The sequence below is a fragment of the Nilaparvata lugens genome, chromosome 3, assembly GCF_014356525.2.
Source record: "Nilaparvata lugens isolate BPH chromosome 3, ASM1435652v1, whole genome shotgun sequence".
Taxonomy (NCBI): domain Eukaryota; kingdom Metazoa; phylum Arthropoda; class Insecta; order Hemiptera; family Delphacidae; genus Nilaparvata; species Nilaparvata lugens.
The window spans coordinates 80,821,654-80,835,706 of record NC_052506.1 but is presented as its reverse complement, the minus strand read 5'-3'; the positions used below and the strand labels follow the sequence as shown (position 1 = coordinate 80,835,706).

Sequence of the window (14,053 nt, the reverse complement as noted above, 5' to 3'; positions counted from 1 at the left end):
CCAAATAAATTAGGAAAATTCGGAAATTATTATGGGAGAATGTTTGAGGAAAATAGGAAATTTTTTTGATAGGTTTAGGTAGATCGAAGGTAATCAGAGAATAAATAGGAAACTGTTTTATCAGTTATTGTTGATATGTAGTTTTGAAAAGTTGATGAGTAGTTTTGGCCTTGAGATGTTTAAACTAAATAATTGGGTATTGTAGATTAAAGTTGAAACGATAATCAAATCCTTGGGAATTTGTATGAAAATAAGTTGATTCAGATGAGGTTGTTAAGTCCCTTTATCAGTAATGTTTATTCTCGAAAAGGTGAATCAGTTTTATTATTGGAAATATTTTTTTTAGGTGTGATTTTTGCGGTAGGCATGCGTAGTGATAGTGTAAAGATCCGTTGTGTTGGTAACGTTTCCTGTAGACTGTGGGGAATTTTTTGTTTGTTTAGTTGAGACTCAAGATTTAGAGGAGGACAAGGGGATGTCCTGCCTGTGTGTGTTGTTGTTGAATTTAGGTAATCGGCGCGAGTGTAGGTCCGTGTCCAGAGAGAACGGAGCACTGCCCGAAAGTTGTCCATGTAACAAATCAAGGAATTTAGCTGTGACTAACCTTGCAAATTTGTACGGTGGAATTGTATAATTTTAGCGAAAGGCACCGAAGATGGTGTGAGCTAAGATTTTTTTGTATCTAGTAAACGGTCTGGTTCATTCGAGAGTTATGGGGCTCGTCAGTAGAATAACGTAAACCGAAATCTAGAATATTTAGTGAGTCTCCGTAGTGATTGTAAGGAAAACAATCAGCGTAATGCAGTTTAGGGAAGCCCAGTCAAAAGGTTCGTTAATGTTTGGTAGGAAAGTCAGCCGCAAAAACACAAGTAAAATTGGTAAAAAAAAAGGGGATATTATTGAGTTTAAAGTTGCTTAGAAATTTGGTATGGTAACGAAAATTGAAAGTTTTAGAAAATGAATATTTAAAGTGATTAGTTAAGGTATACAAATAAAATAACAGAGAAAGTTTTTCGAGTTCCTAGGTAATGTTAAAATGGTTATCAGTGAAAGTAGAAATAAATATTGGAACACTAATGAACGGGTTAAATTAAAATAAAATTAACAGTGAAATTCTTCTAGTTGAATTTGAAATAAAAAGGAAAAATCTCTTGAGTTAAGCATGAGTTTAAATTATTCTGTAGTTGAGAGTTGAAAGGTTGACTAAAAATTTAATTGGGGATATAAAGTAGAAATAGGTAGGAAAATTCGTGTCAAAAGGAAATGGAATTTTTGTTGGGAAAATTAAATTGAGGTAATTAACAGTAGTAGGACCCTTTAGAGATAAGTAGTCAAAAAGTATTAATAAATAAAAAAAAGATAGGAAAATCTTTAATGAAATGATAAATTTTTTTAATGATGAATAGTGAAATTGTAATCAAGTTTTCCATGTGAATAAGTTGAGATATTTTGAGATCTAGTAGAGTAATTGAAACTAGTTGGATATGAAGTCTATAGTTGAGAAATAATTATGTGAGGCTCCAGTAAGGTTGAAAATGTCAGTGAACTTGAGATTCAGTAATAGTGTATTAGTAGTCTATTAATGTGTTAATGTATTGGTAAATTTCATAATGTTGATAATCAGAAGTCAAGCAGTTGCAGTCCAATGCTAAGATAGTTGTTCCAGTTGAATTTTCTTATTATTAAATCATGCCTTGAGAATTACTCTTCCAGTGTTTAGAGAAAATGTCACGTACTCTAGTGAGAAGCGAAATACAGAATTATTATTGTCGATTAAAGCCTGGCACCCGATATCATAGTTCTGTTTTGACTAGCGTTCTGTCGTGAAGGTTTCCTACTGGAATATTATAATGCAAAATCACGCTTGAGTCATGTTGAAAAATATCCGAAACAGATCAGAAAAAAATAGGAAACAGATCAGTCTATTGAAGACAAGATTTTTGTCGTGAGTTATAATTGGATAAGTATTTGTGAGTATGGCGCCACTCTGTAGCCTTGTCCCTATACACTCAACGAGATGATTCCTAATGAATGAGAAGGAGAAAGGAGAAAAAGAGTTATGATAAAGATATTTACCGTATTTGTTATAAGGATTCATTACGGGTTCATGAAGGGTTTAGTCAAAGATTTTGTTACGTGACAATATAATGTATATAGAAGAAATTCCGGAATGTAAATAACTTGCGCAACTAGATTAGTCATTAAAATTATGTTATTAACTTCGTAATATTAAATATATTTAGGTAGGTGAATTAGGTTTAATTTTATTTCATTGATCGGCTGCATACTCCTGGTAAATAATTGTACAGTTTTCTCACGGTAGTAGATAATTGATTGTTTGGTAAATCGGGTGATGATCAATTTTTGAAGTCATCAACAGTCATAATACTATGTATGTATATGATGTCTCTAATAATAATAATAATAATAATAAGTTATTTAGCATAAGACGATTTATCATAATATTCTATACTATACCCATTTTCAATAGCTTAATACTCATCCATTCATAGTTTTAAGAATTATACATTCACATAGTTAGGAGTTAGTACATATAGATAATATATATTCCAATTCATAAAATAATAAGAATAATGTCTAAGGCCTCATATTTTATATTCTATTCGCTTTATATTTCATATTAGTTTGTTGATATCCCTATTCTTTATTAGTTTACCTTCCATGATTAATACAATTATAATCTTATCTTAGGTTTATTCAGTTCAACTGAATCCATTTTAGTTCACTAATATAATTCAGTGGTAGAGATTTCCGGCTGGAATACAATAATGGATAGAAAAGTTTCATAGCTACGGAATGTACATCAAGCGTGTGTCATTGCTCTCCGATGACTCGCTAGCGTTGCAGTTTCAACCATTATTATCTTTGAATCGTAGTCTATGTAGAATAGTATTGCCTACTGAATTGCTTTATATTGTTAAAAATATATTGCATTCTCAACTCTATAGTAATGATAGTTAGATTTCAATACATTCAGCTGAGTGAAAAAGTTTCATCCTTTACTATTATGATCAAACGTACTTCATATTTTACAACAGCAGAGTAACATAGAACCAATTAAAACTATGATGTCTCTTAAACGTTTTCCCTTGTTAGATTTTGCCAAGAAAATAACCAGGGACTCAATAAAGTGATTGAAGTATTCAAAGATTATTATACTCGGTCCGTCTTTAGTACCCACTTAAAAGGTGGACACGTCCATATTGTTTTGTCCTGACTCTTGCCACAGTTTTAAAGACTCTTGCCACAAATCTCAATTAGTTATACATTTTGCTGAATTTCGGAATGATTAAAGAGATTTCTTTTGAAGAGGGCCCGCTTCAAATTGGATCCTACTATCAATCCAGAAATTCGACTCTCCAAATCATACAGAATGCCTCTATGGTAACATATCCTGATTAGATTTCTTTTTGCGTGTTTCACACCGGAAGGAAGGGGAGTGTGCCAGGCACTCTCTTCAATTCAGGCCTTTTCCCAAGTTATAATAGTAAATTTAATACGCAATAGACTAGAGCCATTATTGTAAGTGAGTTAGCGAAATAAACTATTTTCTCTCTCTATTATGAACGGCCATGACTTCGAGTTTCCCATGATAGATATTTAAAAATTGTGGCTCCGAGTCGTCGAGGAATGTAGATTATGGAATTATCTCTAAAACTTAGCCTTCTTGTCGCGACATAAAATGCGATAAGTTGGAAAACAGCAAGCATTGAAATTATAACAAACTACCGATTTTGCAGTTACTATTTGGTCCAAAGGCTGTAGAAGCCACGCGACGATTGGTCAAATTGATTCCATTCGCCCAATAGGAGACCTGTTTCTAAATACAGTAGTGGGGCGATTCCCCAGCCGACAGACCAGATTACGTTTCGGAGGACACTTTGCTAGGAGCACTACGAGAGTAAAGATGTAGTCATTATGTTTCGCCCTTTTTGGGCAAGTTTATGAGTTTATATCATTTTTAGTTAATGTAGGAGCTAGTTTTATTTTTATTAAAGTTTAAATTTTCTAGTAGTGCCATGTCCTGAAAAGTTTAATTGTGTTTCTTCATCATGTACGAATAATTGTTTCTTCAAATAACCGCTAAGGTACGTAAACTAAGGTTAAAATATAATTTAGGGAAATTAATTAAGTGAAACTTCAATCAAAAGATTTTATCAACAAAGCCTGTTATTTTTCAAGTTAATAATATTGATTGAGAATAATCCTTTTGATTTTATTAGTGATGGAAGATACTTATAATTTTTTTCTACAGAAGTATAGAAAGTTTTCAGTTACGTTACATTTGAGTTATTGTTCCTGGAGATATATTATCGTAGAGTATTGCTGAAAGTCAGGAAGATAGCCTTTAAATTGGAATGAAACTTTTAAGATTATGTTCATATTGAGTTTATGACATTTTTTAATTTATATTTTTCAGACTCTGTTTTCTTATGTCATTAAGGCTGTCGAATGATTTAGTAAATTTTTTATGATAGAAATCTTAATAGACGAAGAAGAAAGTTTTTCTTTTCCAGGAAATTAATATTAATGAATGTTCAAATTTTAATACAATTTAAATTATTTTCTATGTGTCTACTAATTTTATTTAATTAAAGGTGAATCTTATAAGGCAAACATTATCTTTCCTTAAAGTGAAATTTTCAATATTTTTTTCTTTTATTGTGTTATAAAGTGTCTTGTTTTATTAGGTGATAATTCATAATTTCAGTTGATACTAGTTTTTGGACTTGTATTTGTGGGTAAATCAAATCATAAACTCTGGAATGTTCATTTTTAATTAAGGTTCTGAGCAGTTTTGGGCGAATGCCCGTTATTTACACTTGGATTGCGTCCTAAAGTTCATAAATAATAAATAAAATAAATGTTGGCTAGCGCACAAGTTTCCAACAATACTAGCCGAGCTACTATATGAAAAATTATATTTGATTTTGCAAACCAAACGAAAAATATCATAAAAGTTAACATCATAATTAATGAAGTATTCATTTTTCTAAAAGCATTATATTAATTTATTACGAGTGTTTTCATAAAGTTGCATTGTAGATTAATGACACTCTGGCAAGTAAATTTGTTTTAAATCTGTTAAATTTTGAGAAGGAAATCAGAACGTCAAGATAAAATCCAAATTAAATAACAGAATAAACTCCTGTTTTAGCTTTTGATGAATTGTAGGAAGAGTTAGAAATTAATGCTGTAATACATTTATTTACAGCGGTTCATGTGTGTCCCCAAACCAACTTCTTGTACTACCACCCCTTTGGTTCCGCAACTTTATGTAAAACCGCTTCAAGACACCCGTTCAGACGACAGGTCTAGGGACGTAAGAGGACATCGCCGTCAAGCCAAATTCAACCGGTAAAAGCTCACCGCCAAAAACAAGGTACTGTAACCCCGACGATAAAGCAACGTACAAACCAACGAAAGTGCAGTGTAGTGAAACAAAGGTTCATTCGAGAATGTCAATAAAAAGTGGGGATTCAAAATTATTATGAAATGGGTTATATGGGTTACTATCGACAAAATTTGGGTTCAACGGGTTTTTTTCTTTCTTGAGTAATTTCATGTTGAAATTGATTGGTTATTTTATGACTGATCTTGTTTGGTTTTGTGACGTATTGCTATCTAAACGGGGATAGTAATGCGCCCCCGAATCAGATGAAGAATGTCAACAAAGTAACATGAAATTGTTGTTTCTGTTGTTCGATTTTAGCTGCCAATGTTTATTGAAACTGTTTGTATTTTTCTATTATTTCAAATTGTAGTGTTATTCTATAGTATAAACCTATTAAATCAGGCATGGCAAGATTAATTGAAGTTTTCTTGACTCTAGCCCGTTCACCTGCATGAATTAGGTATAGACTCAGGTATTTTCTAGATGTGCCGGCCTATTTCTAAATTCTAAATTTTATTCAAAATTATCTTATCTATCTTCTTAGGCACACAACTGCGCCACTCTGCTTTTGCCACTCTGCTGAATTTACACTCAGTGAAAATTGAAATAAAACTATGATTTCCGCCGCTTTGCCATACATGTGAACATAGATTTCTGAATGCAACAAATGTCATATCAGTTCCAACAAAATCCCTAAATATTAGTTTTAAATTGTGCATATCCATTTTAAAAATAATCAGCATATTTGCATTGTCTCTGATATGATGTTTTGAAATTAAGCTTTGAATTAAGTACACACAATCCATGCTTTTGTGTCTGCCCATTGTGAAAAAATTACGTATTTGCGGCACACGTGTAACATTCAAATCGTCAAAAATTATCAGTGAATGAGTGTCGATATCATTCGGTTGCGGTATACATTCAATATTGTCAGATTTATAGTAGTTTACACACTTGAGTTTTGAAAAAACAACATCCAATAGTTTATATTTTTCCTGATACAAAGACTTACTGAACAAGTATAGGTTTTTGAATTTTAATCCATTTTTATCGAATATTAAATTCAGCAGTACATTTGTCTTTCCACAATTTGATGCACCGCAAATTAGAATTCTAGCTGAACTTGGCAAAAACTCACCATGCTTTTTTCTATCTAGACAATTTTTGCCCACTTGTTTTGTATCTACAATTAGATTATCAAAGTTAACTATTGCTATTGACTCTTTTGCTGTCGTCATAATAATAACTCTTGCTGCGCGCGCGCGCGCTTGCTGTTTACACATGCGTGTCTACAGTTCAACTATGCTGTTAACATCGCTACATCCGATGTGTGTGTGTGTGTGTGTGTGTGTGTGTGTGTGTGTGTATACTACAAGCGGTTTATGAATGAAGAAAACACGCACATACAATGTTCACAGTTTATTAAAAATACTAGATACATACAAATTTAGCAGCAGCAGCAGCTAAAACAAGCGTATCTTACAAAGTTGACAATACATAAAAAGTTGAAAATACATACATTAGTTGACAGCTGCATACATAAAAGGTGAAAATATACATACAAAGTTGACAGCAGCTGCAGTAAGGTAAGTGGCGACAAATCTAGTGATAATACATAGACAAAGTTGACAGTGTTAATATTATAAAAAATTGTAAATTATTACAAAGCGTGTGTCTTTCACATAATACAGTATAGCACCAGCGTCACACGCATTAATTAAGATTAGCCATTGACATGCAATAATCTAAAATATAAATTATATCTTTTCTTTCTTCTTATCATCATCATCATCTTCATCAACATCAGCTACATTAAAGTCTATTGATTTAATTTGCGAGTAAAGTATGTTTAGTTGCATAGAAAATTGAGCACAAATACAAGTATCTACTACATCAAATACGCTGCTTGCATCTTTTAAATTTTTATATGAACATATACTCAAATGAAACCTACTATCATCATCATCATCATCATCAACAACAACAACAACATCGCTGAAAAATGTTTTTTTACATAAGCCAACTAGAAAGCATTTTTCAATATCAACACGTTTTACACACATCGCTTTAAGCGTACACAAAAGATCAATTATTCTTTTAATAATACTACACGCATTGTTACCATTCAGCAAATAGAACAACAGTGGCGCATCCATAGCCATTGACATTATGTTTATATCATATCTGAAACAATATGCAAATAAATTTAATGATTTTTGCGCGTTGCACGCAGTTTCTTCTTCTGTTTTACAGACGGAGTAATAATATCACTCTTATCTATCCAGCTAGTTTTATCAAAGCCTAACCATTTAACAAGATATTTATTGTTTGATTCTCGTATTATTCGTTCAACTAAATATGTATTTTGTTCGGTCGGTGTTAAGTTTGTTTTCATCAATTGTTCACTATAAAATCTACCTTGTATGATTTCATTGTTAAGATCGCGAATTACATAGGTTGGCAGTTGTGTGGGAAAAACACCGTGAATTATAAACAGTTCTGGCGACCAATTTAATCTAAAACTTTTATCAAAAACCTGACGAAACTTACTTATTCGCACTACGTCGCCTAATGCAAACTTTGGTCGATAAACTGTACGCGATGGCGGCGGCGACGATTGTTTTGTCTTTTTCAACTGTAACATGATCAAATGCTTTTCATGACGTCGTCTAACACTGGCCGGTGTCATGCCAATCGCTGAATGAATAGTGTTATTATATTGATAAACAATGTCCGGCAAAATGTTTAACCATTTTTGCATACCGCTAGCAGTTAGTCGTTCATACAAACGTGATTTCAGTGTTCGGTTCAATCTTTCAACAAAAGCTGCCTTAATTTCAGAAAATACACTGTAATGATTAATGTTCAACCTATCGAATAGTTGTTCAACATCCTTATTGTAAAATTCACGACCTAAATCGCTTTGCACATTTTTTATACCCTTATTTAACACTAATATTCGCGCTAATTTTCGTTCAACTTCTTTTCCTGTTTTAGTTTTTAATGGTTCAGCAAAAGCATAACGTGAAAAACAATTAATTGCAATCAAAACATAACGATAGCCGTTGTTTGCTCTAGCAAATTCTGGCAATTCAATTAAATCAATTTGAATGAGGTCTTTTATTCCTTTTAATATATATTTACGTCTGTTGAATTTTCTTCGCGCTGGTCGGTGCAATTCCTGTGCAATTTTCTGTTGCAAATCTGACATATTTGCGGTTTCGTTCTCCCCTGCACGAATGTGCGCGTGCGCGTGTGATTGTTTTTGCTAGAGTTCAGTCACACCTGCAGCACTGCTCCGATGTCTTCAACAGCGATCTTTCTTCGTCTTCTTCTTCTTCTTCTTCTTTAGACGGATGTTGTTTCTGCCGCCTTCTTCTTCTTCGTGTTCGACACTGAGCTGTGTCGGAGCGGTGCTTGTTGAACTGGTTTCATTAATAGCTTCTTGCTCCTCGCTCCCTCTCTCTCTTTCACTCTCACTGCTGCGATCAATCTGACGTAACAGCAGTCCCACTAGCCGTGTTGCTGCTGCTGCTATCAATATCTTCTCTCCTTCTCTCTTCTATTAAATAATGACCCCACACTTTCGTATCTATACCGTTTGATTCAATGTATCTTTTTGTGTCAAATGGTGATAATGCAACTTTGGCACACGATATTTGATAAATATCATGTGAATAACTGCGTAATTGTGAAAAGCATTCACGTTGAACTAATCTATCTGTCAGGCATTTCATGTACATGTCATATCTTAGTTTATTGTTTATAATTGTTCTTGCTACGCCTTTAGCTGCGTGCTTGCTAAATTTTTCATAAGAACTATCCTTAATACTACTACTATTATTACTACTACTACTACTACTGTCACTGCCGCTACTAGCACTACTGCTTAGTACATATTCAAAACTGTAAAGTTTTGCACGAAGACCGCAAAAAGCCGTAATAATGCCAGATTTCAATTCATCTTTAAATGTGCCAGGCACACCATGGTTCAATTGACTATAACAACAATGTGTGACAGGATAAGCACTTGTGTCAAAATGTTGAAGATTTTGTTTGATAACTGCATAGATATCGTCCGATTTGATATGATATAGCAACGAGTCTGTATCGCTCATGCATAATTAACACAGCTTGGATCGAACATTTTCAAGAAAATGTTGTAGTGGAAATTGAACATTGTAAATTTACTCAAATCAAGAATTGAAAAACCAGCATAAATTGGACGATCTAATTTTATTTCTGTTTTACACATTTGTACAGCGACAATGTCTTTGTCAAACACAATCCATCGTTTACAGCTTGGTTTTGCAATCAAACTTTCCAATTTTTTCTGACAAGTGATTAGCTTAAAATCTATTCTTTTCCTATTATTCTCCATCAACTTTCCGAACAGACTATTTGAAAGAAATTTAAAGAGGGTACGTTCAAATGAATTTTTTGCTTCCTTTCTCAGTTGCGCATTCAAATCAATAAACGGTTTAAGCCAGTACGACTGATGAAAAGCGATTACTCTATGTACAGCAGTCAATTTCATGCCCAAGCTTAAATAAAGTTTCAAATTTCTATAGTGGAGTACATATCGTTTACGATTATAAAGGGTGGCTAAAAGTCGTGATGACGTGGTGGCGGCGGCGGCTGTGTCGGGAGACGGGCGGCGCGCGGCCGCTTCTCTGCGCAGAGCAACAGTGTTGTCTGTTTGATATGGAGAGAACAGGTTGTAAGGCGGCTGATCTTTTAATGGTGCCAGGGGGAAGCTGTTATGTAATTCGTGTAAATTAACTGGATAGGACAGGTCTGCTTCAATTATATAGCCAGTCTCGGCTTCATCGTGTATGCTTGTAAAATCGCCTAAAGCCGTAATTTCATCTCGTGACAAAAATCTGAAATTTGATTCAGGTAGCTTGTAGGCAATCATTGTATGTGCGTATAAGCTTGTACAATCAAGATAGAGCAAAAAACTATTTTCAATAGCTGGGTTATAATTTGCGCCCATATATTTATTGTTTGCGACTGCATGACGGTGGGGAATAACTGACAGACCACCGCGTAAACCAGATTCTATGAGCAAGTTCATATCAGCATTGCTAATTAATTCTAAACGTACTTTAGTCAAATATAACATTGCATTCAACGAAAAATGCGGTAACGATACAAAGTGTGATACATCCAGTTTGTAAATTGTAAAAAATACAGTCCTAAAATTTTGAAAAATATCTGCCAGCAGTAAGCAATCTGACAAAAGGTAGAGATCATGATATTCACCCAATGAGTTTATGTTAAATTCGCGCCAAACTTTCTGTGCATGCTCGTAATCGTCTACTTGCAATGCTGTATTACTAAGTGTACTGTAAAATGAGTCAATTGCCGGCAATTGCTGTTCTTCAAATTTTTCAGCATCTGTTATGTACTGATACGGGTACACACCTTTACGTAGTAAAAGTTTTTGTTGATTTTTATCGTTGAATATTTTACACATTACTTTGAAATTAGTATCAATGTTTTCTGTATCACTTGCAAGATTGGCAACAAGTGACTGTAGACTTGAGCTTAAGAATTGAAAACTGTCAAGGAAACGTACACGATCTATTGTAATTGTGAGGAATTTTTCCGATGAGTTTGCAATACAATCAATTTTCTCCTTTCGTCCTGCTAATGCCTTAACAATGAAATGACTATCATATCCGCGAAAATTATGAAAAAAACAGTTTAATAGTTTTGGTGCTTTTGCATTTAAATTACATGACTTGTGCGTTGCACCGAGAAAATGCCCTGTTGTATGAGAATGGTGCCTAATACGAATTTCGTTGGCTTTAAATTCATCGTTGCACAAGAAACATACTGTACTATTGTTAAAAGCTAATAATTGTTCTTCATTTAATTCAATCATGGGCACTTCTTGTTGCATATCAATGGAACAGTTTCGACCTATGGCAATGATCTCATCAAGAAATTGTTCAATAATTTTCTCGCCAACACTTGTAGCTCTATAAACGCGTGGGCCGTAGAATATTTCACCTGATTCGTCTAAAATAATAAACGCATAGCCGCAAGCAACATGTTTTTGTGTTTTCCTTGTAAAGCTATTTCCTATATCAGTTCCGAGCAAATCATCAACATTTTCATCGTCATCGAGCTCACCGTTATTTGTTGGTACAATAAAACTTTCAAAATCGGCAAATGCAATGTACTTATTTTTTAGTGTGTACGAAAAATTTTTAAACTTTAACATTTCACCCTGTTTAGGTAGTACTGTTCTTTGTATTGCAAATGTTGAACACAAATCCATATGTTTTTCTAGATTGGTTTTTCCATCGCAATTTGCATGCCGGTTAGTTGTAAATTTGTTAAAACAATATGGACAAATGAACACTTGACCATTATGCAAAGACAAGTGATGACTCAGTAGCCGTGACAATCCGTTATACCCTTGACACGTGTTTATCAGAACATAATGCCATTTTTTCGGCGTTGTATCATTTGACAATAGTAGAAGATTGATTTTATGTTCGCGTTGTCTATAAATTGAACAACGGTACGGGAAAAACTTTTTTTTAGCAGCATCATAAGCAATCACTGTTATAGAAATGTTTAAATTTTGCACTTCAAATTTTTTAATGTCATGCACTGTAGTAGGAAACTTAATACCGGTCAAATTTAGATTATTTTCAAATTGCATCAGATAGTCAACATTCATATTTCTACGTCTGTAATGAAAATAGCTAAGTACACTCCATACAAAACATTTACTATCATTTGTGTTTTTTACATTTATAACGGCTCTTTTTGCTTTTATAAAATCAGGTGTTTCAATGTATGTACTATTTCCGCCAGCTAAAGGATTGTAACGAGTAATATTCAAATCAAATGAAATGATTCTAACTACAGACCAACCACTGCCGTACCTAATAAATTTATCAAGCGTTGATTCAATTTTCTCTACACCACTAATAAATTAATAAATTGGTCTTGCAAAATATCTAATTGTTCATCAACATTAATTAACAATGACGTATAACTGTAAAACGATGCGTTTGTCATAGTTTCAACGATTTCTTCTTGTTGCGATTGATCGCTGCTGCTATCAACATTTACTTTTTTCAATTGAACAGTTGTAACAAAATACCATTTAATATTTTTGTCAAAATTATCACTTTCTTCAACAATTAATTCAATTACTTTCGGCTTTAAAATTTGCAATAATGTTTGAACAACATCAATGAATATTTTTCTAAAAACAAATCTGTAGCGAACTGCACTCGAATTTATGCTAGTACTTCGTTCAATAGTATAATCCATAGTTTTTTGATTTTGCTAGTAGTAGTAATAGTAGTAGTATTAGTAATAATAGGTTTTTGCCGTCTTACCGCTTTGAAGAGCTTGTTTCCTGCGGGTCAATGTTTTCAACTTCGTTGTCGATGTTAGTAGCAGTAGCGTTCACGATCCTCGGTTGCGATGAGTTTGTCACGTCTAGCAGAATCAGTGATGATGATGATGCTTCAGCTTGCTGACCACTATTGCGACTGGACTGTTGCAATGATGAGTCCGCGCTCACACCAGCCACATCAATTTGGCGGCCTCTGCCCTGAGCGATGACGCGTCGTTGATCGGCAAAATAAATGCCGTGGCCCCGACCGCCACGTTTTGGCGTATCGCACGCTGTGGAAAAGTGCACACGTTTTGCCGGCGGCGATTCGCTGCTGTCAACCACGCACCATTCCTCACTTGCCATTTCCACCTCCACCTCCTTGTCGTGCGCTATCGACTCAACCAGGCTGAAAAACAAACATATAGAATGAAATAATTGTATAGAATAAAATGACTGTGTGTGTGTGTGTGTGTGTGTGTGTGTGTGTGTGTGTGTGTGTGTGTGTGTTGTGTGTGTGTGTGTGTGTGTGTGTGTGTGTGTGTGTGTGTGTGTTGTGTGTGTGTGTGTGTATACATTTATTTGCAAACGCACAATGATCATAAATCAGATAGTATATTTTTCCAGTTTACTTCAAGCACAATTATTACCTCCTCCTCCTCAGCCGGCATATTTGTTTGCAGTTGTTAGACAATTGTTTTCAAAATTTACATTTATTTGCAATCGCACAATGATCATAAATCAGATAGTATATTTTTCCAGTTTACTTCAAGCACAATTATTACCTCCTCCTCCTCCTCAGCCGACATATTTGTTTGCAGTTGTTAGACAATTGTTTTCAAAATAGAAATTAAAGTAGTCAAATTGTTTACTGCCGCTTTTTCAGTTTGATTGTTAGAGTATAACATTTTAATCATATTTGTTTTTCAATCAGCCGATGAAAACACTCGCAAAACTTGTTGCTAATTTTTTTACAGTTTGTAAATTAATTTAAAAAAATAGTTCATTATACTTACGTGTTGTTTGTTGGTGTTACTGCTTCTTCGCTTGTTGCAGCCGCTGCTTTATCGGATTGTTGCTTGTCCATTTGCACTGTGCATGAAACGTCACACTATAATCGAATGCAAGCAATATCATGTCGCTCGATGCTTTTATAATTTTGAGCCGCTCGGTACCATCAACTGTCAGTTTGTTATCACGCAGAACATGTGGGGGTTGCAATAATTATATAAGTATGCATGTGCACTGCACAATGAATAAATTAATATCTT

General features: G+C 34.0%; 2 protein-coding genes across 2 annotated transcripts in view; both read right to left on the bottom strand.

Annotated features, from left to right (window-relative positions):
- LOC111054238 (venom dipeptidyl peptidase 4-like) overlaps positions 1 to 14,053 on the bottom strand; it is a 139,977-nt gene that overhangs the window by 74,949 nt on the left and 50,975 nt on the right. The gene's annotated exons all lie outside the window — the stretch shown is intronic.
- Positions 12,746 to 13,869, bottom strand: LOC120350594. Its single transcript, XM_039424764.1, has 2 exons — positions 13,799 to 13,869; positions 12,746 to 13,191 (listed from the first exon to the last, which is right to left on the bottom strand). Exons 1-2 carry the CDS (start codon positions 13,867 to 13,869, stop codon positions 12,780 to 12,782), a joined length of 483 nt encoding a protein of 160 aa, XP_039280698.1. The 3' UTR covers positions 12,746 to 12,779.

Bases quoted from the DNA above. Each gene is read 5' to 3' on its own strand.
- LOC120350594 (XM_039424764.1), bottom strand. From the start codon at position 13,869: ATGGACAAGCAACAATCCGATAAAGCAGCGGCTGCAACAAGCGAAGAA. The intron at 13,192-13,798 runs GTAAGTATAATG...TTTGTTTTTCAG, and splicing joins GTAACACCAACAAACAACAC to CCTGGTTGAGTCGATAGCGC.